Source organism: Ascaphus truei, chromosome 5, assembly GCF_040206685.1.
Source record: "Ascaphus truei isolate aAscTru1 chromosome 5, aAscTru1.hap1, whole genome shotgun sequence".
NCBI lineage: Eukaryota > Metazoa > Chordata > Amphibia > Anura > Ascaphidae > Ascaphus > Ascaphus truei.
The window spans coordinates 89,955,460-89,982,599 of record NC_134487.1 but is presented as its reverse complement, the minus strand read 5'-3'; the positions used below and the strand labels follow the sequence as shown (position 1 = coordinate 89,982,599).

Genomic DNA, 27,140 nt, shown 5'->3' with positions numbered 1-27,140 from the left:
CAAACTGTTGTGCATAACTGTTGGCTGTTTGTAAATTAAAACAGACAGTATCAAGTATTTTTGCATGATGAACAACACTTTCCAAGGAGTGAAGTTATAGGAAATCAAAGCTATATCAATACTCAAATGAGTATGGTTCACTATATATGAAATACAATTTTTTCAGGCATCCTGTACAATTATCTCTTCAGTGTTTTCCTTTCGTAAGATGTTCCTGGTTTTATTTTTTACCTACACTTTCCATTATATTAGAAATTGCCCACAGTGCTTTGGAAACTGTGATGTCAGTGAATCAACAGTTTCTCTTTACTTTGTGGCTAGTTACAGAGTGCTGGAAGGTCAGGGTTCTCGTGCACACAGTACATAAGTTTTGTGGCTGAAACTTTATTCTCAGAGGGAGGTACTCAAATATTATAATCATTTGAGGATGGATGGTCACGTGTCACATGCAACAGCTTGATTCATGGCACAAATGACATAAGTGCAGTGGTGAGAGCTGTTTTTTATGGACCCAACCTCTTCCACTGGACTCAAGTATCTGGTTATGGCAAAATGTGACTCTTGTATTGAAGCTGTTGAATTGTTGACATTGCTGAATTCAGTAATGGAAGATGTTTTTTTAAAACATACAGTACTGTATATACAAAGCAGTGGCGAAACTAAACACTGATGGGCCCCAGTACAAGTTAAAGGAAAAGCCCCCCACTCCCTTCAGGACCCTACCTGTGGAGCGGGTGTCATGGCGGTGACCCAGGAGATGATTGCGGAAGTTGGGCATCACTTCCGGTGGTGCAAAACAAACCAGTGGGACTTTTTAGGCAGCAGTTTGGACTAGAGTTCACAGGACTTTATGATTTTTCATTTGTAATCACATTGTATTTTCACATTGCGATATTAACGCTTTTTTGTGCACTAAATTTTCACTTAGACCACTTCCTGTGGTGCCTAACTTCCATGTTAGGGTCACCTAGAGGGGATTCCTCTGCCATCGCCTGGTAAGTCTTCGCACCACAGGTAGGGCCCTGAGAGGCGGTGTGCAGAAAAGGGGCTTTAAGAAATGCTGGAACACTGTTCCGTCTGCAAAAATAAGTGCAGGAATAGCATCCCGGCACATGGAGGATGAGCCCCTAAAGTTGGTGGGTCCAAGTGCAGCCGAACCGGTTGCACATATGGTACTTCCGCCACTGCTACAAAACCTTAATAACTACATCTAAAATGTATTATCAATTAAGTAACACAAATATAAAAATAAATGTTATATTTGCTAAGTGTAGGGTAAGATTGATAAAGTAATCCCTATGCTTCTAACCACAAAACCTAATTCTCAATTACGAAAATAAATCCGAAAACAGCAACACAGAGGCTTTGTGGGGCCAGCCCATCTGGGCATAATTGTAATAAGAAACCGTCAGTCTAGTCATTAGTTCTAATAGGAAGGCTTTTTGCATGAAGCTAAGGATACGCTTAGGAGTCTTGAGCGCATAGAAAGTGATGGGTGTTCATCATTACAGTTATGATAGTAAGAAAGGGGTGTGATCAAAGAGAATTGTCTGATTTACATACATAATACATTAAGCTTGGAAAAATATATATTTTATTAGAGCTAAAACATAATCTTTCAAAATATAATTTAATTTGTTTTACTGTAGCTTTTCATTGTTCCCTGCACAGGCATATTTCTGTTCTGTAGAAATAACTTATATTGCAACACTGTCTCTAACCTCTAACTCTTGGCATTGGTGCCAATGTGTGATTTGTTTTTCTTGTGCAATAACATCATTTTGTGTTTGTGACCCTAGACTTCCAGGACCTTCCAGGGTGCAAGCTGCAGGCAGCAGTACCAAGGTTCAGGGAACAGCGAATTTAAATCGAAGAAGTCAGAGCTTTAATAGCATTGATAAAAATAAACCGCCTCATTATGCAAATTGCAATGAAAAAGGTAAGAGCTTACAATGTAAAATGAATATTAGGACTATTTAAATGTTGAATAAGCAATTAACATGAGATCTGATTGCATGATTTGCAGTGATCAGAGAGGTGGTGGCGGTTATAATGCCCTTAACCCTTCATAACATGTAGCTTGCTATTTGAGGTACAGTACTTCTCCATGTTGTTATTAACTCATTTCTAGACACATTACTTTTGAATGTTGTTGTTTGTTTGTTTAACTAGCATTTTATTGTAATGTGCATTTTGCCCCTTAGAGCCTAGAGAAGTTTGCATACGGTACATTATAAATAATAACAAAACAGCAACACTGGTACAATAAGTACGTCCACCACTAGAAAACAATAGAATGAGAGGAACAATATACAGTGTACTGTAGTATATTATGCAAAACAAAGAGAGATGAAAGTATGCACATGTTATACAGTACTTGCAAACACAAGTATAGAGCAAACTCACCATCCATCAATCAGGTTCACAGTTCCAGAAGATCAAACTGTCTTGTGTCCCAGCAGGATGCAGAACAAATTGAGTGCTGAAAACAGAAGGTATAGATGCCATGGACTTCCCTCAACTCGCAGCCTTTAAAAAATGTTCTAAGCTGTCCCTTGGTGATAGTATTCCTGGATGTAAGCTAGGTAGATTTGGTCACGTTAGTTACCAAGAGAGGATGCATACTGTATGCTGATAGAGTGCTTATTCTACCAACGTGTTTCGTGATGATATACACCACTTAATCAGGGGGTTATGAGTAATGTCCACCATGTAATAATAGGGGATCTATAACACACAAAATAACGCAATAAATAACGTCTGTTATGTTTATGTTTATGATCTTAACCATTGATAAATAACACACCAGTGGTAATGCAACCTATTGCGATAATGTGTGCAATAATATCTGCTACATCTGTGTGCGTGTGCATATATATATATATATATATATATACACATACACACACACACACACACACACACACACACACACACACACACACACACACACACACACACACACACACACACACACACACACAAAGGCAGTCCCTTTAACGAATATACTCAATTACACAATGATACAATTAAGAACTTACAACTATTTCTACCTTTAAGGAGAACAAAATACAATTGAAATGAGCTAATTAAAAATAAATACGAAATAAGGCCAAGGCCCTTTCGTACTCCGCTCCCCAGCCCAACCCCTTCCCCCCTAAGACCCTTGCCTACTCCTCCCGCTCCCAGGCCCGCACTTACTCCCCCCATGTCCATACATAATACCACCCAGGTCATACCTAACACCTCCCCGGCCCATGCCTACTAAGCCCCCCATACCTACTCCCCCACACTGCCCCCCAGACCCAAACCTACTCCCCCACCCTGCCCCCCAGACCCATATATACTCAACCCCTAGGCCAATACATTTTCCCCTCTCCTCCAAGGCCTTTCCCACTCCGCTCCCCAGCCCAACTCCCTTCCGCCCCCCCAAGACCCTTACCTACTCCCCCCCCATCACAGGCTCTCACCTACTCCCCACACCCCAAGCCCATAACTAATAACCCGCAGGCCCATACCTAATACCCCCTAGGCCCATACCTAACTCCCCACTAAGGCCATACCTACTCCCCTCGCATACCCAATACTACTCTCTCCCCCTGGCCCATACCTACTCCCCCCACCCCAAGCCCATACCTAATTCATCCACAGGCCCAAACCTACTCCCCCCTCTTCCAAGGCCCTTTCCTACTCCTCTTTCAAGCCAACTCCCTCCCCCCAAAACCCTTACCTACTCCCCCCCCTCCCGCAGGCCCATACCTACTCCACCTGGCCCATACGTACCCCTCTGCCCCTGGTCCATACCTACTCCCACCTAAGACCAATACCTATTCTCCCCCCCCCCCCCCTTGACCCATTCCTATTCCTCCCCTAGCCCATACCTATCCCCCCCCAGGCTATATACCTAATCCCCCCCCCTGCCCATACCTACTCCTCCTACTTTGATGAGTCTATGCCCAATTTAGTTCAGACAGTTCTACTTGGGACCCGTGAAACAGGTTCCACCAGAGGGTTTGAGCAGGGATATAAGATTTGAGCACATATTGTATATTGCACTATTAACTTGCACTTACTGTCACTTATATATTTTAAGTAGTTAGCGCCTTTTATTCACTATTATCCACAATATCTATGCCCAATTTAACATCATAATACAGACATTTGGTTTAGGTCAGCGCTTCAGTAAATAGGAGTGGGTAGCACAACCCAAAATTAAGGCTGATATATTCCCTTAATTCTATTCTGACATACAATTATTGTCATTTCAATATTTGGCATTCCGCAAGCCTTCTTTCAACCTGTCTACTTCATATTCTTATATTATCCAGAGGAAGTCTACTGCATGTCTGCCAGACTCCAGTTAAAATTAATGCTTTATATAACTGTTTATCCTGTTGTATTAGGGCACAATAAGTAATTCTATTTAGACCATTTTGTAATATACTGTATCGACTGGATACTTATAAAACATTTTTTCTTTTAAAAAATAATTTCACATTCAAGGTTTTTTCAGATTTTGCAGACAACCTTTTAATAGCCATCCTCATAGTATTATTTCCCTATTTATAAAGATTTTTAAACATACTGTATGATACATCAAGTTTGTGCAATTTTGGAAGGCTGGTAGCCCCTTGATTGACCAAAAATTCCCATGCATTTGAATGGGAGTTTTCATCAGACCATTTGACTTCCTCGTTATCAGATTTATTTCTGTGTACTTTGAATGTAAAGTTTTTTTCTTAGAAAATAATTTGTTAATATTTAAAGAAAAAATCAACTAGTAAATATTAGGCATAGAATCCTTTTTTTAATCTTTTGTACAAAAATGTTTATTTCCCTCTCCATTGCAGTAATGACATAAACAGGTAATCTCCTCCCCATAGCTGATAGGGACAGAAAAAAACATGCTCACTCCACCCCTATATAAGGCACCTCCTTTTTTACGCCTGTCATCTTTTTTCCCTGTCCCTACTGAGCAAGGTATATGTGTGAGTAGGCTTATCGGTTAAGGGAGTTTCCTGCCCCAGTCAGTTGTGTCAGGGATTGTGATGAACCCCAATAGTGTACTCTGTGGTGGTACTAGCGGGTGAGCGGGTGAGCAGGTGGGGGTCGTGCAAGACTGGATTCCTCAACACAGTGGTAAAAAAGCTAGTCAGTCCATCTGGGAGACTTCACCATAGTGGTTGAGGCAGGGGGCAGCCCGTATCCCTTGTATTGACCTGGGCAAAGAGGCATGGTGGACTGTGCTGCCAGAAACAGAAGTGATAGTACTGTAAGTACAGGGCGCTGCTGGAGCGGGCTACTTGGCAGAAGTGCAGGGGTGCGTGGATGATGACATGGCCCATAAGGACAACAACCAGAGTCGGGAAGCATCTCTGTATAATGGAAAGGAGGTGAGCTTGGAAGGACATCGGATTTCACCTGTAAAGCCTTCTGGGTAAACCCATAAAACATTTGCATAAGTGTAACAATATGCGCCTACTTGTTCTTTTCTCGCTTATGTTACTGCTAATTTGTTTGCCATCTTGCTGGCAACATGTCTGATACACCTCCAAGAAATGGGAGATGTTTAGGAAGGCCTTAAGAGAGACAAAAAACTTAACCTGTAGATCCTATGATATCAGATCAGATGATTACAAATAAAATTTAAATTGCATGATGGACAGAAAACCTGTGAACAAATGGTACATTTTTGGAGGGGTTAAAGTCTGTTTTAGCAGAAACATTTGTAACCAAAGCAGATTTAAGAATGTTACAGGCACAGAAAAGGGCCTGTTTACAGACAAGGGTGGATGTGATTCATCAGCTGAATCAGATTAGGAATTGTGTTTTGGATCAGGCATGGAGTTTTATGTCTTACGAGACACAGAGCAGCAACAACATAGAGTAGAGGAAGTAATGGCATTTATTGTGGATTAAATGGAGGATTTGATCAAGTCAATTCAAACTATTATGCACATTTAGGAGCCTAAAACAAGGCTGTGAACATGGCTATATAGGATATCATAATTAAATGCGGAAGCAACCAGTTTTGAAGCTGGCAACATCCTGACACTTCCCCTATACCTATCCTTTTCAAACACTGAAGTTTAGGTTCTGGGATCAGTCCCAAATATAGATGCACCAATACAAAGATTGTAATAAATAACAATGTTGCCTTTGGAGGAAAATGCTTACATCAGGGATCCTATGGAAAGTATATTTTACCGCAGGGGCTGTGAACAAACCAGCCGTTACTATAGCTTCAGTGGTTAGAGCTCTCAGGGTTTGGCTTGGCAATTTACAAGAAGACATTCAAAAGTGAGTTAAGAGATCTACAAAAAGCTGTGGAGAAAACACAGATCTAATTTGAGAGGTCTCATATGATTTGGTTAGTCTGTCATTAAGAACCATTGTTTCTGCAGTGGCAGCAAGAAAATCACTATTGCTCCACTGATGGTCTGTAGCTAAAAATAGTTTATGCACGATTGGTGATTGGCTAGAAAAGATACAGCTCAACCCCGTTGTAACACGATCCAGTACAACGCGAATCCGCTTATAACGCGATGCAAGCGTGGCTCCCAGTTTTCGTATTTATGAATACTTTACAACATGATTATTGGTATCTTAAATACTTTATTGTACAATGCATACATATGTACATTATTTCTAATGCGATCCGTTTATAACGTGATGTGATTCTTTGGGGGGTTGAGTTGTAATTAGTAACATTTCAGGAGAAAGGAGTCATTACCTTCCTCAAGATAAGAGGCAGAGAAAGATCTGATCTTATTTGGCAGGCCAGTCATTCATGGAAGGAAGACCCTATGGGAAACACAATATCTCATTTTTTCCATGCCCCAAAGGGAAGATCTATGGGCCAATGAAAATGTAATATGCAATGATTTCTCCAACCCTCAAGTTGCCAGAGAAAATTCAAGCATTACAACAGATTATTGTAGATCTTTTGCAGACAAAGGTCATTTCCAAAGTCCAGGTTATTTCTTGTCCAAAAATGATCAATGAGATTAAAAAGCAATCCTGGATTTACAAAGAGTAAATAGATTTCTGAATGTGAGATGGTTCAAAATTGAATCCTTGTGCTCTGTTCTCAACGTCATTTAGCAAGGCTATTTCATGATTTCTATTTACTTTAAGGGGGCAAACATGCAGGTTCCCAGTACCAAGTCTCATCACAAGTTTCTAATGTCCTGGAGTATGGGGTCTTATTTCCAGTATGCACTTCTTCCATTGGGTCTGGCCAACTCCAAGGATGTTTACAAAGGTCCTGATTGTCATTGTCTGAGAAGGAATGGGATTGCCATGGGGCCTAACTTTGGATGATCTTTTAGTCAAAGCAGACTCCCTTCAGATGGTATAGCACTATGCAGACATACAGGTAGTACTAAAAACTACAAAAATACATTTGACTCAAAAAATAAAATAAAGGCAGCTCATTCTTACACAAAAACAGATAAAGGAATGAACCTCAATGTTCGGCGCTACTAGCCTAATAGACACGCGCATCATACAGAGGCATCGATATTAACCATATCCATACCGGAGTCCAGAACCTTAAGCACCAGGCAAGCTGAAGCTGTAATGAGTAATGCCCCTAAGGCAATCACATAGAACAGGGATAAGCTGACCACGGCGATCATGAGGTCCCCCGACGGGAACCAGCAGACCCCCGAAATGCCAGACAAATCCCCTAGTGATGAACAATGTAGCAGCAAACAGTTCAATGAATGGGGTACTCAGAAATTCATTTGCAGGTGAGTTGAAGACATCCGGTATACAGCAGTGTGCATCCACAAGTAAGCAAGCAGGATAGAAGAAAAAAACTGAGAGCACAGCAAAAAGGTAGGGAACTGGAGGCCAATGAAAAAATAACAAATTTTTGTTATTTTTTCATTGGCCTCCAGTTCGACACCTTTTTGCTGTGCTCTCAGTTTTTTTCGTCTATCATTCTTACACAAATGCTGACCATCCTGGGAGTAGTGATTGATACACTTAGGAAGAACGTTTCTTCCTGAATAAAATTAATTAGAAAATCAAGGCATCAGTTAGTCTGGGATCTTCCATGACCCAGAGCTATCAATTGTATTAGGACCCTGCGTGTTTTTGCCTCTGTAATATAGGGGTCCCCTAAGCTTGTTTAAGACATCTACAGCTCAATTGTTTATCCTTGTGGAATAAAGATCCAAAAGACCTCCCACGACCAATAAGGCTGAATAACAATGCAACACAGACTCTGTTGTGGTGATAAGATGTGAACAATCTAGGAAAAGGGAGTCACGTGGAAGAATCTCAATGGATAGTATTATCAATGGACGTAATCTGTCAAGGTTGTGGAGTAGAAAAAGGGAAGGGAAACACAAAATGGATGTGCACCCTAAAAGAATTCACTTATATGCACACCAACCTAATGTAAAAATTAACTTTTAATAAGTGTCTTAAAACATATATTACCAAAGTAATGTGCAATGTGGATTAAAAATATATTAAATCAGAAATATCTGGCATCCGTGTCTTTAATTATTAGGTCGTGCTGTCCCAGATATCCACTTAGTATTGATGGGATACTGAAGACAGAGGATGCTAGGAGTCAGGGTGTTAACCCCTCTGGAGCAACGATGAGACCCAGTAGTGATAATATATAATTGTTCACAGATAGAGCTTCCTTGCTAGTTAGACCAGTGCTACGCACTGCAATAAGGGCCCTGGTGTATTGAAGTGCAAGTGCCTGGATAGTGAAGTTAACACATATAGTGTAATGATAGTACAGACACTGCAACATACAACCACCAGACTCAGCAGTGCTGGGGTGAATAGCACAAAGATAATTGTGAAGGCACCTCACATAGAGTGCAAGGAAAGCAAGCACACAAACTGTGAAAATAAATAAATAAATAAACAACTATCTGCTAGGGTCTACAAAGTTAGAACCAGGAGACTACAGACACTGCATTAAAACAGCTCCAAGTAGGAGACTGACAACATTGCGCGTCCAACGCGCGTTTCCCTCCAGCAAAGGAGCTTCTTCAGGGACAAATTTGTCTTGGAGCTGTTTTAATGCAGTGTCTGTAGTCTCCTGGTTCTAACTTTGTAGACCCTAGCAGATAGTTGTTAATTTATTTATTTATTTTCACAGTTTGTGTGCTTGCTTTCCTTGCACTCTATGTGAGGTGCCTTCACAATTATCTTTGTGCTATTCACCCCAGCACTGCTGAGTCTGGTGGTTGTATGTTGCAGTGTCTGTACTATCATTACACTATATGTGTTAACTTCACTATCCAGGCACTTGCACTTCAATACACCAGGGCCCTTATTGCAGTGCGTAGCACTGGTCTAACTAGCAAGGAAGCTCTATCTGTGAACAATTATATATTATCACTACTGGGTCTCATCGTTGCTCCAGAGGGGTTAACACCCTGACTCCTAGCATCCTCTGTCTTCAGTATCCCATCAATACTAAGTGGATATCTGGGACAGCACGACCTAATAATTAAAGACACGGATGCCAGATATTTCTGATTTAATATATTTTTAATCCACATTGCACATTACTTTGGTAATATATGTTTTAAGACACTAATTAAAAGTTAATTTTTACATTAGGTTGGTGTGCATATAAGTGAATTCTTTTAGGGTGCACATCCATTTTGTGTTTCCCTTCCCTTTTTCTGATTCACTTTTCAGTTCACAGTTTGCACCCATCTCTTTGATTACCTCACTTACATAATTGATTACATTATACAATTGGTATGGTCCTGTGATCACTCCCCATCCCTTCGTTGTTTCTAAAGGTTGTGGAGTGAAGCTTAGTGGGGCGTTTTTACATTTTTGTGGGATTCGGAGCTTCACGGATCCACATTGAAACTTCTAGAATTTGTGGCCATCAGAATAGTATTATTGAATTAACAGGTAGATCTCTGGGGAAGACCAATAAAGATCCATTCTGAGAATCAGATGACTGTTTCTTGTGCAAATCTTCACGAACAGGTAAAGGAGAATTGGAACTACTGGAACAGTGGAAAAAACTGCAGGAGAGTGGGTCCCATAATAAAACTGTTTAATGGATCAGTGCATAAGCTACAAAAAAGAGCCCAAAGGTGGGGGCCTTTGGGCTCGTTTTTGTAGCTTATGCACTGATCCATTAAACGGTTTTATTATGGGACCCACTCTCCTGCAGTTTTTTCCACTGTTCCAGTAGTGCTCCAATTCTCCTTTACCTGTTCGCCTGGATTCTGCGGAGTACCGGAAGCACACGCCGGTGGAGGTACATCTCACCGAAGATCTTACAAAAGTGAGTTATTCTACTCTTTTACACCTATTTATCCACATCGATGCCTTTATGCCTGGACACTAGCAAGTGAGAGTTCTCACTATTCAAGAAGTGGAACTCTATCCAGCTATTCGAAATATAGTGGATGTTGGTGTAGTCATCATTTGACATTTGGTCTGATCATTTATGTGGGATACTTCAAGGATATATGTACAGTATTCATTTCATCATGTGCTGACATAGCCATAGATCCGTGTTAGAGCACCATACAGCTTTTGTTTTTCTTGTGCAAATCTGCAGACAGGGACAAAAAGTTCCCAAGTAATGACAGAAGCCCTCAAGGTTTTACATTGGTCCCTAAACACAGATAACAGTAAGGTCAAATGCAAAACATCCATGGTTTTAAGCGAGGTTCAAAATGTGCAGGGGCAGTACAAATAGATGCTTTAACAGCATCATGTACTGTAAGTTTCCACCACCTTTGATTACAAGGAGAGGAGAAAAAAAAGACAAACATATGCAGCAAGATTTAGTAATAGCAACAATTCCCAAATGGCCCAAGAGAGCCTGGTTCATGTACTGTATGTACCAAGACTAACAATTGAAGGGCCTTGGGTGCTTCCTCCTGTCCAGAATTTACTCTCCCAAGAATCAGTTTTCTATCTGGACCTAACAAAGTCGACATTGGCAGCCTGAAAATTAAAAAGGAGAAGGAAGGGCCCTGTTCAAGAAAGTGGTAAACCTCTTGATAAAGGCTATGACATTTTTGACCTCCAGAGTATATTACAGGATTTGGAAAAGGTTTTCTGTCATGTTATGAAGCCAAGAAAAATTAAGTGAAAGTATCAACACATTATTGATTTCTTTCAGGAAGGATTCGACATAGGGCTCTCTAAGTTCTCTAAATGTATAGGTTGCAGCCCTGGGGGTCTCCAAAATCCTCTTGACCACAACAGCCTGTGCAGTTAATGAAAGTAACTGCAGGCAGTCAAAAAGTTAGACCACTGATCAAATAATTTGTTCCGTCTAGGGATCTGAATCTGGTTCTGGAGTGTTTAACAGAGGAATCGTTTCAGCCTATTTCAAACATAAGTATGCGATTTTTGATTCTCAAATTAGTTTCTCTCATTGCCATTACATTGGCAAGGAGAGCAGGAGAGATTCGGTCTTTGGTCCTTATTACAAACTGTGATAGCGCCGATCTCGTGACTTCAATGGGAATTTCAAAACTAAAGTGCTGGAGTAACAACAGAAGATTTGTGTAGAGCCACAACATGGTCTTTCAACCATACATTCACTAAATTCTACAGGATAGATCTTCAAGATTCAGCAGAAGCAAGATTTGGACACAATGGTCTACAGACCATAATTTCTTTAAAATGTATACAGTATCTTGCATATAATTCTATATTTTCTATGTGCCCATCTCCAGGGAATGGCTTTCGGCACTTCCCGTTCAAGTCATTACTGCCCTAAAGGGGGATGAAGAAAGTACAATAAGTATTCTTACTGATAATTTTCTGTCCTTAAGCCTTCCATGGCAATAATACTGTACTTCCTTTCTTCTTGTGTCTTGTGTAATTGGTGTTGGGAGTCTGGTGTACCATTACAGCTTGGAGAAATCCATAAGATAACACATGAAAGGAAGAGGTTCCTTGTATTGGGGTGAAGTGAATGTGTTTTTTCCTCTTCTGCTCAGTTACTGTATGATGAGGAGCTTACCCATTTGTGTCATTACTGCCAGGAAGGGCTTGAGGAAAAAAGATAAATAGTAAGAATAATTCTTCCACATTCTCATTTTATTCTAACAAAATACATCTTAAGCTCCTAAATTATGTGCAGTTTTGTTTTGTAAGACTGGCACATACTGATTGATAATTTACTTGTTTTTACGTCAAATTAAGATATAGTAAAGTATTCGAACATTGTTTATGAATGTGTCACGTTAAAAGTCGAAGTTTTGTTCTGCTGAAAATATTACTTTAGTAGACTGTACTAAAGTTGTACATGTAAACTGTACTGACAGTTGGAATATTTTCCTAAATAAACAAACAACAAACATAACTTGCATTTTGTTGTGTCACTTAAAGCATTCAGTTTCTATCTGAACTACTGTATCAAAGCTATATATTAATGTACTTTTGGAATGTCTTGCTGTCTTTATTAATCAACACAATGGCCACAAGATGGGGACAGTGCTCATCTAATAAATTGTTGGGCTTTATTTCTAGCTCTTCCCAATCTGAGAATAGAAGCATCATGAGTTATATTGATTTCACATTGGTGGATGTTAGCACAATATAAAATCACAACACATAAATGCTTACTAAATGTTGCCACAATTATAATTTGAGTGCACACAATCACTAACACTTGTCAGTTCTAGGATCCCTATAGTGATCCCAGTTGTCATATTAGCAAATCTTTATGATTCGATCACCACTCAAATGTAATGTTCTTATCCATATAGCTTTGTCATTGTCAATAGCATACTTTATGTATGCATTTTCAGTTTTGACCATTAATGCACTACTGATCATCCCAGTTTTTGGGATAGGGATTTATTGTACCCTGTAAATTCTTCTATGCAAAACATAGCATATGGTATCAGCACTCTAATAATTTGATATCTGCATATTTCTACCACTGCAATCTGTCTCTGCTGCATCTTACAGTACATACCAAAATTTGCCATACCTACTTTCTACATAGAGCATCATTTGACTATGTGATATGTCTAAGATAGTGAGCTTTTTAAAAAAGGATGACCTCTGACGCCCATACATCAATGTTTCTTTGCGGCAAAACTGGTACTATCCTGAGATAAAATACTACATCAGATTTATTAAAGAAAAAAAAATATTTTTTTTTTGCTTTTCTCCCCAAGAATGCACCAGATTTGCACTGAAGGAACATTGATACATGACCCCCAATATCTGATCGAATTACATGGATCTCTGTGCTGGACATATTGGGGTGTGGTGTATTAATCTTTGACTGCAAAACTGGGGCAAAACTAATGTAACAATTCTGCTAAAGATTTAAATAATAATAATAATTGGAAGCAATTTAATCTTTTCCTTTGTAAAGTAATGTCCTAGTTTTGCTAGTAGAAAACATTGATATATCCCCTATTAAGTTTTCAGTGGTGCTGAAACCTCCTGCAGTATGTTGCCTACATGGAAAGACAAGGAAATTGAGTGATGGGAACAGGTCTCAGGAAAAGACCAACATTTCAGTATCATCTGAATACGGTGATACTACATAGAAGCAAAAAGTATAACCCCCTCGCTATCCACCTTTAAGACCCACCTTAAGACACATCTGCTTAAAGAAGCATATGAGTAGCACTGGATAATCATGGACACATGACACATAAAGCTTGGCTCCCTGCAGACGCACTTACTAGTATTCCCTCCTACTGTCTCTGTATGTTCTCCCTACCTACCAATTAGATTGTAAGCTCCTCGGAGCAGGGACTCCTTCCTTAATGTTACTTTTACAGTATGTCTGAAGCACTTATTCCCATGATCTGTTATTTATATTATTTGTTATTTATATGACATGTATTACTACTGTGAAGCGCTATGTACATTTATGGCGCTATATAAATAAAGACATACAATACAATACAATAATTCATGGTTTTAAAAGCTGAAGAGTGGTCCAGGGGGATCACAAGGAGGTAATTGGTGTATCTGATTAGTCCCTACAATCAAAAGTAAGTGGATTGTAAGTCTGATCTGAAAAGGTGAAGGAGAGTAGAAAGTGGTAAATTAAGTTTTGCAACAAGGTGTTCCTGAAGTATGAAAGTAGCAGGAAGTAGAGACACAGGGCAAAATATATAAAAAATAATATAATCACTAGGTGTGTTTGAGAAGTGGAGACCAGAGATTGTACAGTATAATGGCAGAAACAGCCGAAACAAATGTTAAAGGCATAGGAAAGAGTTTGGACACCATCTTAGTCGCTGGATTTGTGTTATGTACACTACTGTATATTGGCAGGTATTAAGCTACAAAACAGACAAACACATTTATTGTAGCAGTTGCATGTGATAGTATTTTTTGTAAAAGTCTTGTAATAAAGTGTCTAGGATATTTTCTCATGTATTTCTGTACTTTTTGCAGAATTACCAAAAGGCCCTCACCAGTCTGCAGGCATGAATGGAAATGTGCAATATTCCCCTAGCTCTGGTCAGCAGATGGTCTCTGCCATACCTTCTCCAAGTGCCAGTAAGCCTTGGCGCAGCAAATCCATGAATGTCAAACACAGTGCCACTTCTACAATGCTGTCTGTGAAGCAGCCTAGCCCTGCAACCTCTCCCACTCATTCTTCAGATAGACTGAAGCCCCCATTGTCAGAAGGAGTTAAAACCTCTTCATCTGGGCAAAAATCCATGCTTGAAAAATTTAAACTGGTCAATTCTAGGACTGCTTTGAGATCTCAATCATCATCAAATGAAGTCATTAGAGAGGATGAGACCTTATCAGAATGTGGAGAAAAAGATGGAGGTTCCACCATGAGCAGCTCTAAAATATCTCCCAAATTGACTCCTCCAAAAGCTGGAAGCAAAAATCTCAGCAATAAAAAGTGTTTGCCTCCGCCAAAAGAGAAAGATGAAAAGAGTAGGGACAAAAATAAATCTAACACAGAGAAAGCTGCTAAAGAGGAAAAGGAGCAGGCATCTGAGGGGTCAAAAAAGAGCTCAAAAATTGCAAGCTTAATTCCGAAAGGAAACAAGGCTGCATCAGTTAAAAAGGAAAGTTTAATTCCCTTGTCTACTGGAATACCTAAACCTGGATCAAAAGTGCCTGCAGCAAAGCAGACCACCCCACCAGGTTCTGCAGTTGCAAAAGAGCCAGAGAAAAATAGGACTACAAAAGGAAGCCAGACTCCGTCAACACAAAAATCCCATTCAAGTGAAAAAGCAACTACACCCTCAGAAGGAAAGTCATCTTCTTCTACCACCACCCACTCTGCTTCAGCAGGAGCAATTGGTGCTGGTGGCCAGTTTACAGGAAATGGGGCTGTGCAACTCCCTCAACAGCAGTACACACACCCTAATACTGCTACTGTGGCACCCTTCATTTACAGGTGAGACCATCTTGTCTAAATTACTGTTTTTATTTATATATATATATATACAGTGCTTGACAAATCACCCAAAAATGAACTCGCCGAACCAAACCCCCCCCCCCCCTCCCCATCCCCCCTCTGGGACAGCTTGCCTAAGCTAAAGGTGTTGTGGTGCTTGTTACCTGTGAGGGTACAGAAGAAATGAATATCCACGATGGTAAGGGGAAACAGGACAGATTTTTGGTGATCCTTCAGGTTCTTTTTGTGGTGTCAGCGCCTCCAGTCATAGCAGGCTCCAGGGTTCCTGGAGACACCCCCCACCATGACAGACTTCTTTCTCATAGTCTGTTACTTAGGCAGGGGTATATAAAAAGGATTCTTTATTGGAGCAGCCACTGCAGTTGGTATTACAGCATGTGCATCATATTTTAGAATGGGTCCCAAACCCCTGGATGGTGCTGGCCTTCTTGCAATATTGAGGCCTTGTGCTCTGCACTGATCTTGGGCTGCACTCATCTCCAGGAGGAGCTGAAGGCATGTCTCGACCTAAGGAAGGGCTAAGCTGGACTCAATACAATTTGGAACACTTCCTTCCTATGGCACAGAGGGGGAGGGCACAGAGTATGCACCATGATCGGCTGCACACAGACTTAGTTCAGCTCCACCCCTGTCACTCAGAGAGGCAGCATTTGGGGAGGGTGGGGGGTAAATCTACAGGATAGCATGTCACTGCCTGTAGCTACTAGGGCTCACGTGACAGGGAGGCAGAAAGATAGCTGAGACCAGCCATGGCTATACTTAAAAAAATAAAGTCTCGGGAAGTATGACTATTCAGGCCTAGACCTCCATTTGCATAGATACAGAGTAGAAGGGATGACATCATAACCCTTTGACTGGTACTAAACCCAGGTTCTGCATATAGGAAGAAGTTATTAAAGGAGCAATTCATGTCGGTTTTAATTTTTTAACGCGATAGTGTACAGGTGCCAGTGGCTCCCGGACTAGGCCCAGATTGCCCCTTAGGTCCTAGTTAGGCCCCAATCATGTTAAGTTTGTGGCTGCTACAGGGAGAGGCCCCCAGGTACGGACATTTCCCCATAGCAAAGCAGTGTTAGGCAACCGTGTCAAGATGCAGCGCAGTGACTTCCGGCCTGTGGTCTGGGACCAGACCACCCCCGATAAGAGACTCTTAAAGGTGAGGCCCTCCAGCAGGAGTTCACCCCACGCAGAAGTGGACGCCTTCGCGGACAGACTACGTCATTGGATCAGACGGATCCTAGTTGTTATTCAGCAGTACCCGGGTTCTGGAGTGCAAGGGCAGGTACCACACCTAAGTGTACCAACGGTCCACGTTAGCGCTACTCCCTACACTTTGGGAACTGTAATCACCCACTCTCCCCCAAGGGGAAGAAGAACATGGGAGGCCAATGCACAAGCAATCCTGTGTGATACCTATCTCTCTAAATGGCAGAGACTGCCTAAATTTGGTGGTGCAGCCCCTTAAGTACAGTGGGAGGAAGGTACAAGGTTTGAACCCAGGATTGGGTAGAACACAGGCCTTGTCCCACCTCCTCCCCTGTCCATCAAGGGAGCTGCCTCTGTGGGGAAAACCCATGATTGGTCCTGTCACTGCCTGCACTGTTACCAGGGCTTGCCTGACGTAGGGGGGGGGGGGGGGTTGGGCAGACTGGTAGCCAAACCGGGCATGGCTACATATATACTATTTATTCTAGGACAGTGCATTGTATTTACAAAGTCAATAACATTATATAGAAATGAGATTTTTTTTTAAAGTTCATAATACTGTAGGTGAAGGTTACTGAATTATGTGTAACAAGGTTAGTACTGGATAGTACATGCCCATATATACACTGTAAACTACTGTGTGGAAATCATGATTTTGATTTCTGACATTAATCCAGCTTTTATCCTTTGCATGGAATTTAAGAATTTGCTTTATGCTGTTCCCGTGCATCACGAGTTGCTTATGTATATTGTTTAACAATACACTACAATTTTTGATGGTATCGTTAAACAGTTACTGATTATAAAAAAAAACAAAAATAGCTACTCGCTCCAAACATCAAACACAAAGGTAATATGGATAAGGGGTCGGTGCACCTAAGGAATATATGGGATAAGATCCAAAAATGGGTCTCAAAATAGCCCTTATTGCAGTGCACTCGCAATCTCCCTCCCCAAGAGATGAAAAATGATGGGGTCTCCACTAAGGTAAAGGTATATAGAGACAAAATTACAACATTAGAATACTTTTTAATTGCTCCTACACTGGTGCTGCTAAGCATTAAAACATATATACATATATATAACTATACCCCTTCTCTTTTCTCTCTACACACTCTCTCTAGGTGACCTAATCACATCTTTTGGGTTTAAATATCACCTCTATGCTGACGACACACAAATTTACCTTTCAACCCCTGACCTTACACCTGCTATACAGACCAAAGTTTCTGAATGCCTCTCTGGAATATCATCCTGGATGGCCATCCGCCGACTGAAACTTAACATGGCAAAAACAGAGCTCCTTATACTACCTCCCAAACCTGGCCCTACTACATCCTTCCACATTGCTATTGGAAATACGATCATTCACCCAGTAGCCCAAGCACATTGCCTAGGGGTCACACTTGATTCCTCTCTCTCATTCTCCTCTCATATTCAAAACGTTTCTAAAACTTGTCGCTTTTTCCTCCGCAATATCACAAAGATACGCCCTTTCCTCTGTTACTCAACTGCTAAAACTCTGACTCAGGCCCTCATTCTCTCACGTCTCGATTACTGCAACCTCCTGCTGTCCGGCCTTCCTACCTCTCACCTGTCTCCCCTACAATCTATCCTAAACACTGCTGCCAGAATCACTCTACTCTTTCCTAAATCTGTCTCCGCATCTCCCCTCCTGAAATCCCTCTCCTGGCTTTCGATTAAATCTCGTATCTCACACTCAATTCTACTGCTCACTTTTAAAGCTTTACATTCTTCTGCCCCTCCTTACATCTCAGCCCTAATTTCTCACTATACACCATCACGACTCTTGCGTTCTTCTCAAGGATGTCTTCTTTCTACCCCCTTTGTATCTAAAGCTCTCTCCCGCCTTAAACCTTTCTCACTTTCTGCCCCACACCTCTGGAATGCCCTTCCCCTCAATACCCGACTAGCCCCCTCGCTATCCACCTTTAAGACCCACCTTAAGACACATCTGCTTAAAGAAGCATATGAGTAGCACTGGATAATCATGGACACATGACACAAAGCTTGGCCCCCTGCAGACGCACTTACTAGTATTCCCTCCTACTGTCTGTACGTTCTCCCTACCTACCAATTAGATTGTAAGCTCCTCGGAGCAGGGACTCCTTCCTTAATGTTACTTTTACAGTATGTCTGAAGCACTTATTCCCATGATCTGTTATTTATATTTGTTATTTATATGACATGTATTACTACTGTGAAGCGCTACTGTATGTACATTTATGGCACTATACAAATAAAGACATACATACATACATACATATGTGATGTATCGCTGAGACAATGTAGCCATAAGAGAATAAAACCCCGTTGTTGCACAATGTATGCGTGTCTGATAGATCAAAAAAATCTAGTATTATCAGATTAGGTTTTTCACATCTTTATCCACTGATAAGTATATCTATATCCCAAGAGTTAATTATCAATGTTTTCTTAAATTCATTTTTTCATATTTCTTATATTTATAGATTTTATGTACTATCTAGTTAGTTTGTTTATAGTTTAAGGACGTGTCTCTCATATATACTATTTCCTTACAGGTTGTTTAATCAATAACTATTCTATTTTGTTTTCATTATGTACTTCTTTATTTTTTTTATCCCATTCTTTATCTTTTATTTTATGTATTTTCTCCCATGATTTTATATATAATTTTTGTGTATCTGTAAATTATTTTTTTTATCAGATTATTCACTTTCATTCCCTTCACTGTCTTTGTTCTTTACCCTTGTCGTTATTCTACGTTTTTCTAACTTGTGATACTTTGGTCTGCTCCCTGACTGGTTCGTTTGTCCAGATTACGCTTCCGTATTCTTACCTGGTTTTTTCACTTACCAGAGGCCGTTTTTTGGCACGAACACACACTAATCCAGGGAACAGACAGGGTATTTAAAAAGACTTAATACCAGCAGGGTCACTCTTTGATAAAGCACCCACCACCGGGTGTGAAACGTGTCAGAGGACACCCCCCTCTTTTTTGTGCTTTGCTGTTATGCATTATTAAATTAATCAATATTTTGTATTGGATGCCAGCTTCCAGCCCTACATTTTTTCTGCAGTGATCAGTCTTTCAACGCAAATGAAAAACACAGTACAAGTGCGCAACTATAATGAATAAACAGAGTGAATTGAAATAAAGTGCATTAACCACTTAATACCCAAGTGAGTATAAGTAACTAGGTTACCAATAAGGAGCGTCTGCTGCTGTGATAGGGTGGTCCAAGACCCTGAATCTAGACAAAACAAAACACAAAACAGCGCACAACGCTCATGGTGAAGTAAGAATGAACAATTTATATTAAAAAGTAATTCAAGGTTCTGCGTATATCAGATAAAGGTAAAACAGGCATGTAACTGTAACTGTGACAGTTGTTACCACTCAGGTATCAGGACACAGGAGAAGGCTGCAGCGGATCACCCAATGTCAGGAATCTGCAGTCATATCAGGCTGTGCTTTCATCTGCTGTGCACTTTTAGAAGCGGAGTGTTCCCTTTAGGCTTCCACGTAATCCACGTAGATAAGTCCCAAGCTCCGTTTAGGAGTAGCTGGTAGAGGGACAGTCTCACCGATCAGGGTCAGCTCAACTAGCAAATAATGCTGGATAATAGCACTGTAGCAATAATTATACATTTCAAATATCCTTGATGTAAAATGTATCCTTTGAAGCTGACACACTATTTTGCCTCTCCTCTTAATCCCTCTAATTGGTTTGATTGGTATCACATTATGTAGCTATCCACATGCATCATTATTTGTGTTGTAGTTACACAACAAACTCACAGCACATTGGTTCATTATTACAGTATATATACAGATGTAGCCAACGCTATTGCACCTGTTATCGCACAAACCCCCTATTTCGCTGGTGTGATTTTAAACTATTTTAAACACATTATATTCAATTCGCTGGAACAAAGCTGCTCAATTCAGTGCCTTATTGCACTGATAACACGTGTAATAACGCTGATTATATCTGTATGCAGCTGTTAATTTTATCTGGTAACTTCCCACTTAGGATAATATTCAACTTCCAATCAGGATATAAGGTAAGAAAGGTAAGACAAAATTCTGTTAAGCCTTAGCTAACTCTTTAAGTGGACCAGTCCAATATCACTGACAGTGTCTGGAGTAGCTCTTTTGCATAGTGTTTATAATCTTCACAACTGCAATGACTTTAATCGGAAAATGACATATTTTGTATGGAAACGCAATACTATAAATGCCAAAGTCTTATGAGCTTCCTCTGCAAATGCAATGTCCTCTGATGGTAAACATTTATCTGCCTGAGCTGATTATGAACATCATAGCACACAGTAATTTTCAAGTGGTTTTGTGCTTTTGTGAGATAACAGTGTAATCTCCTGAGTGTTGTATCTCCTCTAACAACAGTGCTTCCCTTGTGCATTAGTTATCAAAACATTGCTACAAATACGTTTTTTTTATGACTGCTACTACAGAGATGATTTTTTTTCTAAATGAGAGAGATGCACTTTTTATTTGATCACATTTTTATTAATTTACATACAGATTAGAAAATATTTCAATGTAGCTAACAAAAATGTTTGAGATTGAGACTAGAATTGTGGTCAGCCAATATTATGTACACTAAAATAAAATAATCTTTCCAATTTCAGAACACACTCAGAAAATGACAGTTCTTCTTCAGCACCTGCTGACTCCTGCACAAGTCCTACTAAAAGTGATTCATCGTACAGTAAGACTGCCAAACAGTGCCTGGAGGAGTTATCCGGTGAGTTGCTCAGCTACTGTAACATGTACACAATACGTTTTTCTGAAACATTTCTCAGTGTTAAAATGGTCTTAGTTTTAGTTTACTCACCGGGGGGAAAAAAGTTATAAATTCATCAGCCCATGATGTTCTGTTACATAGGTATAAAAAATAGGGATTAGTACATACAGTGTAGTACCATATTTTCTAATTACTGCAGTGAATATTTTTTTTATTTAATTGATTCAATATTTTATCCAAAACCTAATTGTTGAACTGTTCGCACATCATATGGTCACTATTCCCAGCTCATTCTGTTGGATCTTTCTGCTGATTTTTATGTTCTCTACTCACTCTACACACTCTCCTGGTTGTCCTCCTACCAGTGTCGTCATTCCTTTACTTTTCCTTTTGCTGTCTCCTTTTCTTCCACCACCATAAACCAATCTGTGGATATGCAGGTACCATAGCACTCTGTTTTGTGTCTGTCTTTCTTATTTCTCTATACAATTTCACTTGGTGACTTCATTAACTTCATTGGGTTTAAGCATCACCTCTATACAGATGACACAGCTGTAGTACATATGTCTACCCCTGCATTTACACCAGCAGTCCAGTTCCAAGTATTAAACACGTGGAAGCATTTTCATAGCTTTATAAAGTGACTATATGACCACTGCATATGCACCTACCCTCTTAACCTTGCCAAGTATAAATGGTCATTTCCATGTATTCCTTTTAACTCTCTACATCCCCTAGCAGAGACTCTTTTTTTCCTAAACTACATTTTTAGGTATTATTCTTCCCTGTATTGTCATGTAAATGTATAATGTATATATCCATAAAGCACTGCTGTACTGTAACACAATTAGGTCCCTTAAAACCATAGGGACCAACAATGCATAACTTTATGCAGCAGGCCAACACTGCAGCAAATGGGTTACATTTAAATAATTTTATGAGCAGGGATAGTTTGGGTAATAATAAAGATCTAATTCATATACAATTATGTAACCCTGTCTCCCACCACCTAATCTCACATAGGGCCTCTCTCTGGGAAACTCGCTCTGGTTACATGATATAGTGTGGTGCAAACCAGCTGGTATCAGGGGCCCCTGGGTCTCCAGCATGATGGTATAGGGGAATGACAGGACAGGCTTCTGGGGTCTTGCCCGAATAGTACTCACAGGTGCAGTGCCTCCATCTCTTGCAGCCCCCAGGTGTATGGGGAGAAGTCTCTGCAGAAGAATCTCTTTCTCCTCCTCCCAATAGAATTCACTCTCAGGCAGGAGGTATAATTAAACACAGTGTCCTTTATTGTCTCTCTGTATTCAGCAGCCAGTTGATTAGTGGTTTGTAGGGTGTCCACCCTCAGGATGTCCCTGGGCTCACATCTAGCCAAAGGGCACCAGGAGCGGTCCTTGCTCTTCCTTTATCCCCTGGTGGGATGAGGTAACGGTTTCCCTCTGCTCCCCTAAGGAAGGGCCTCAAACTGCCAGAGCCCTGACAGCTTGGTTAGGGTAAACCAGCCTCTCTCACGGTAGAGGCAGACTGTCTAAATACAGGAAGTGCAGTGCCTTAAGTACAAGTCCAGTAGGAACCACCCCTGTGCCCCTGATTGGACACAAGGCCTGATTGCACTGCCTTCCCTGACTCAATGCACTGCTATGAGTGGGGAAAACCCATGATGACTCCTGGCAAACCTACCCTTACTAGGCTTTACTGCCAGGAGGAGAGCAGACCTATAGCCCAAAAAACAATCAGGGCTACAATTAGTATAAGAAAATTGACCATTAACATGCCTAAACAGCTGTGTTACAACTGCTGTTAGGTAGTCACACCCACATGTTTTCTGAATAGCATTTATTTATCAAATGTTTTACCAGGAAGTAATACATTGAGAGTTTATATAAAACAAAAAGGAGCACAAAAAGGAAAAAAAAACATATAGGTTCCCGTACAATAAAATGTATAAAAGGAACAAAATAGCACTTGCATAATAAAATAGGATCATGTAGATCCAGTCATCCACACATCCAAAAGGACACAACCACGGAGGGTCGGATCCTGAAGAATCAAGACCCCGCAATCTCACAGTCCAAGGTGGAATAAAGAGTACAGTCCAGCCAGTGAGTTGTTGTAGGTGGTTGGTGCAGTTTTATATGTCCTGGTTTACCCCGCCGATGACGGGAGAATTGGAGCAGCAGAGGAACGACAATCCCTGCTTGGAATTTACCGATATCACTGGGACAGCGCACACTTTATTTTCTTTATACAGTGAGATTTACCTCTCGTTTTCAAGGATGGTTTGGACAGAGTTTTGATGACAAATACATAGTTACAAAGACACAGTTACATTAAATGGACAGGGTAATACATAAAGACATTGCATGAACAGTTAAAGATAATATATGTTACGTATGGTATGATGTTTAGCTTACTAATAAAGCACTATTCAACATGTGTGTAGATAAAATAGCTAAATTGGCCTACTTTATACACAAGAAAATCCTCAGCAATGTGATTAAGAGTTAGAACATCTCAGTGAATCCATTCATACATAGGGACCTTGTGTCTTTCAAAGGATGTTTTAGTAAAAAGTTAGCAATGATATCTTACTGGCATATGCATGCAATGTCACTGTACATTGGTTTATGTAATAGTTAAACTTGCATTGAGACCCTAGCTTGGTTGATGTTGCCATTTCACAATGTCTATTAAGGCATTCCATTTTAAAGATTGCAACTTTTTCAAGGAGTGCATTCCGCCCATTATATTGTGCAATGTTTAGTGTACACTAAAAAATGCAATATAAAATACATTTATTTTATCTTACTTTTGTTTAGCGTTTTTTAAATCGGATAATTTAATTTGATATGTTCCTTTTTCAAAGGCTTGCTTTTACTAACGGTCATTTTTATAAAGCTCACATACTGTACACTGGGACTTAGGGATCTGAAACTCAGTGTATTCACTGTGGGGGAATGCACTGTACCACTCAGAAAAGAACAGCAGTTGTGTTGTTTCTCTCTGTGAGTGATTGGAATGCAAGTAGATGAGAAGAACAATTTGATACTATCGCCAAATATGGAAGAGGAGGCAGCAAATGCAGTAGGGGAAGAGAAAAAAGCAAACGTTCTATATTCAGTGTAATTTACTTGTTTTGCGCATAAGTGCACAGCCACCACATTTGTCTCCCACTGAAAATAATTCCCTACTGTAATAAAGAGGTCCCAAGGTAATCAGAATACGTTGCTCTTCTGACTTTTCTCTGACATACAGTAAGCTGCAGATTTCCTTGCATATTTTATATTGGTGCAAAATAGGAAAACCCATCAGGCTCTTAAATCTGAGTCGGGAGCGTGTACTTGGTTGAACTGCCAAGGAAAAAAGGAGCAGATGGTAGGACTGCAGTGTTTGAAATATAGCCGAATAGCATAAGAAATGAAAGTGATTATTTGGGGTACTGAAACACTTCCAGTGTTGCTGAAAATGACTTACTGAAACATACATTACTAGCTGTACCCAGCGTAACATATGCCAATCTAGGAGGTTATTAATTAAACTTTACTCTTTGTTTTCACCCCTCCCGGTAATGCCAAAGGCTGCGTCCATAGACACTGCAGCCGTGCGGAGGCACGCGGAGGGTGAGGGAAAGCGAGTGCTTTCCCTGGCCTTAGTACGCGCCCCATCCGGGGGCGCGTCTATGGGTGGGCCAGTGACATCATTCTCATTGGGCGAACCGTTCACGTGAGCGCCCTATCGCGCGCCCCCTCCCACTTCCGCCCGGACGCTGTATAGACGCGATCACTGCCTTTAGGCAGTCTGATCGCTCAGCGTGCGGGCGCGTCTGCGCGGTCTGCCCCTGTATGGACGCAGCCTTACTGTCTCTCGTCCCCTCTTCTCCACTTTACTCTCTCTTCTGTCATGCCCTGCTCCTCTTTGTACTCTCTCCTCCCCTCTCTTTGCACTCCCTGCCTTACTGTGTCTGCTCCTCTTTGTGCACACTACACTCCCTCCTCTCCTCATCTTATCTGTCTATTCCTCTTCTTGTTGTCTCTCTTTCCTCCTCCTACTAACCTTGCTGTCTCTCCTTCCCTCTCTTTGCACCCCCTCCTGCCCCATTTGCACACTGCTCTCCATTACATTCATAGAGCGGGAGGGATGGGAAGCTTCACTTGCTGTCTCTAGGTAAGTGACAGGCCATTCAAACTATCACAGAGGGATGTGCAGACGTCATTAGGCTTTTATATAGATAGATCTATTTAATGTAATTTATATGACATTAACACCTATCACTCTGCTTCGGCACCACACTGCCATTAGAATCCCGTCCCCCAGTGTTTCCTGGCTGAGGGAGAGGCAGCTAAGTCTATCACAGATTGGGAGGGATGTGCAGTATCATTGGGTGTCCCTTGGTGAGTGACAGGCCACTCAACCTATCACAGAGGGATGTGCAAATATCCTTTGAGTTGTGTGTGTGTGTGTGTGTGTGTGTGTGTGTGTGTGTGTGTGTGTGTGTGTGTGTGTGTGTGTGTGTGTGTGTGTGTGTGTGTGTGTGTGTGTGTGTCCAAATGATGACTAGGTTATTCCTGGCCATGCTTCATAGCATCGAACTAAAGCTTCAAAATGACAGAATTTAAAGAATTTAGGTTGTCACATGCTACCAGGTAAATAAATTATGTAAGCTAGTAAAATCAGAGCAAGATGACATGCTGTGATAGTGATGCTACCCAGCAGCTGGTTTACAGTAGCTAACAGTGCTAAACAGAATAACAAAGTTTGTGTGGGTTCTAATACTGTTGTTTTCCTTACAAGGTGCCTTAGATGTCAGTTCAATATAGTTCTTATGGAAATTGTTTTAGGAAGTGTGAGATGTGAAGCATCTTATGAAGCTCCTTTTTGAGCATGGGGTCTGTCTCTCCCTATGATATTTAGAGGGATCTATCTCCTCTCTATATGTATCAACTCTCTATATCTAACAAAAAAATGGACTTCACTGGTCACCATCAAAACAAATTGAACCCCCTATAACACTGATATATAATTATGTTGGTGCTCTTCTAAGGCAGGGGTGCACAAACTTCTTGAGCTGCGCCCCACCTGCCCGGCAGCCACAGCATTTGCGCCCCCCCCTCACCAAGGACTCAGCGTCAAATGACGTAGTGGGTCATGTGACGTCACATGACCCCACTGCACGTTGCCATGGCGACGCGCCACGTCACATTACCCTGCGGCGTCATTTGATGCCGTGTTGCCATGGCGACGCATCGCCAAAGACCCAGCAGATAGCAGGTAAGTTAGTTACAGAGGCCTCACGGAATCCCGCCCATTTAATTTAAATGCCGTGGGGAAGAGTGCAGGGCCTCGGTAACCACAGCGCCCCCACCCCTAGAAATTCTTGCGGCCCCCCAGTTTGCGCTCCCCTGCTCTAAGGTACAAATGTATACTAACAAAAGAAGGTCACACACAAGTGATATATCCAGAAATCTTAATAATCCAAGGCACTCAGGAAGTATCTCCTGGGTATACTATATAAATCAATCATTTATTATGTAGTACAATACAATTAAGAGAAACAATTCATCGCCTATCACAATAAAACATTTAAAAACTCCAGTCAAAATTTTAGCAGCAACAGTCAGTTATGTTAGCGGTGGGCAAACTCCCTGCGCCCCCCTTACCTGCTGCCTCCTCGGTCGCACCCCACCTCACCTCTAATAATGCATCAAATGACGTGGCGGGTCATGTGACATCACTTCATGTGACCCGCGGCGTCATTTGACGTCACGTCT

At 41.0% G+C, this 27,140-nt stretch overlaps 1 protein-coding gene across 12 annotated transcripts in view; it reads left to right on the top strand.

Moving 5' to 3' along the window:
• NAV3 (neuron navigator 3) overlaps positions 1-27,140 on the top strand; it is an 879,638-nt gene that overhangs the window by 696,040 nt on the left and 156,458 nt on the right. For all 12 annotated transcript variants that reach the window (XM_075600199.1, XM_075600193.1, XM_075600190.1 and 9 more), the window contains 3 exons: positions 1,800-1,939; positions 14,398-15,364; positions 21,251-21,366. In XM_075600199.1, coding sequence (XP_075456314.1) covers positions 1,800-1,939; positions 14,398-15,364; positions 21,251-21,366 — 1,223 coding nt within the window. The remainder of the gene's footprint in view (positions 1-1,799; positions 1,940-14,397; positions 15,365-21,250; positions 21,367-27,140) is intronic.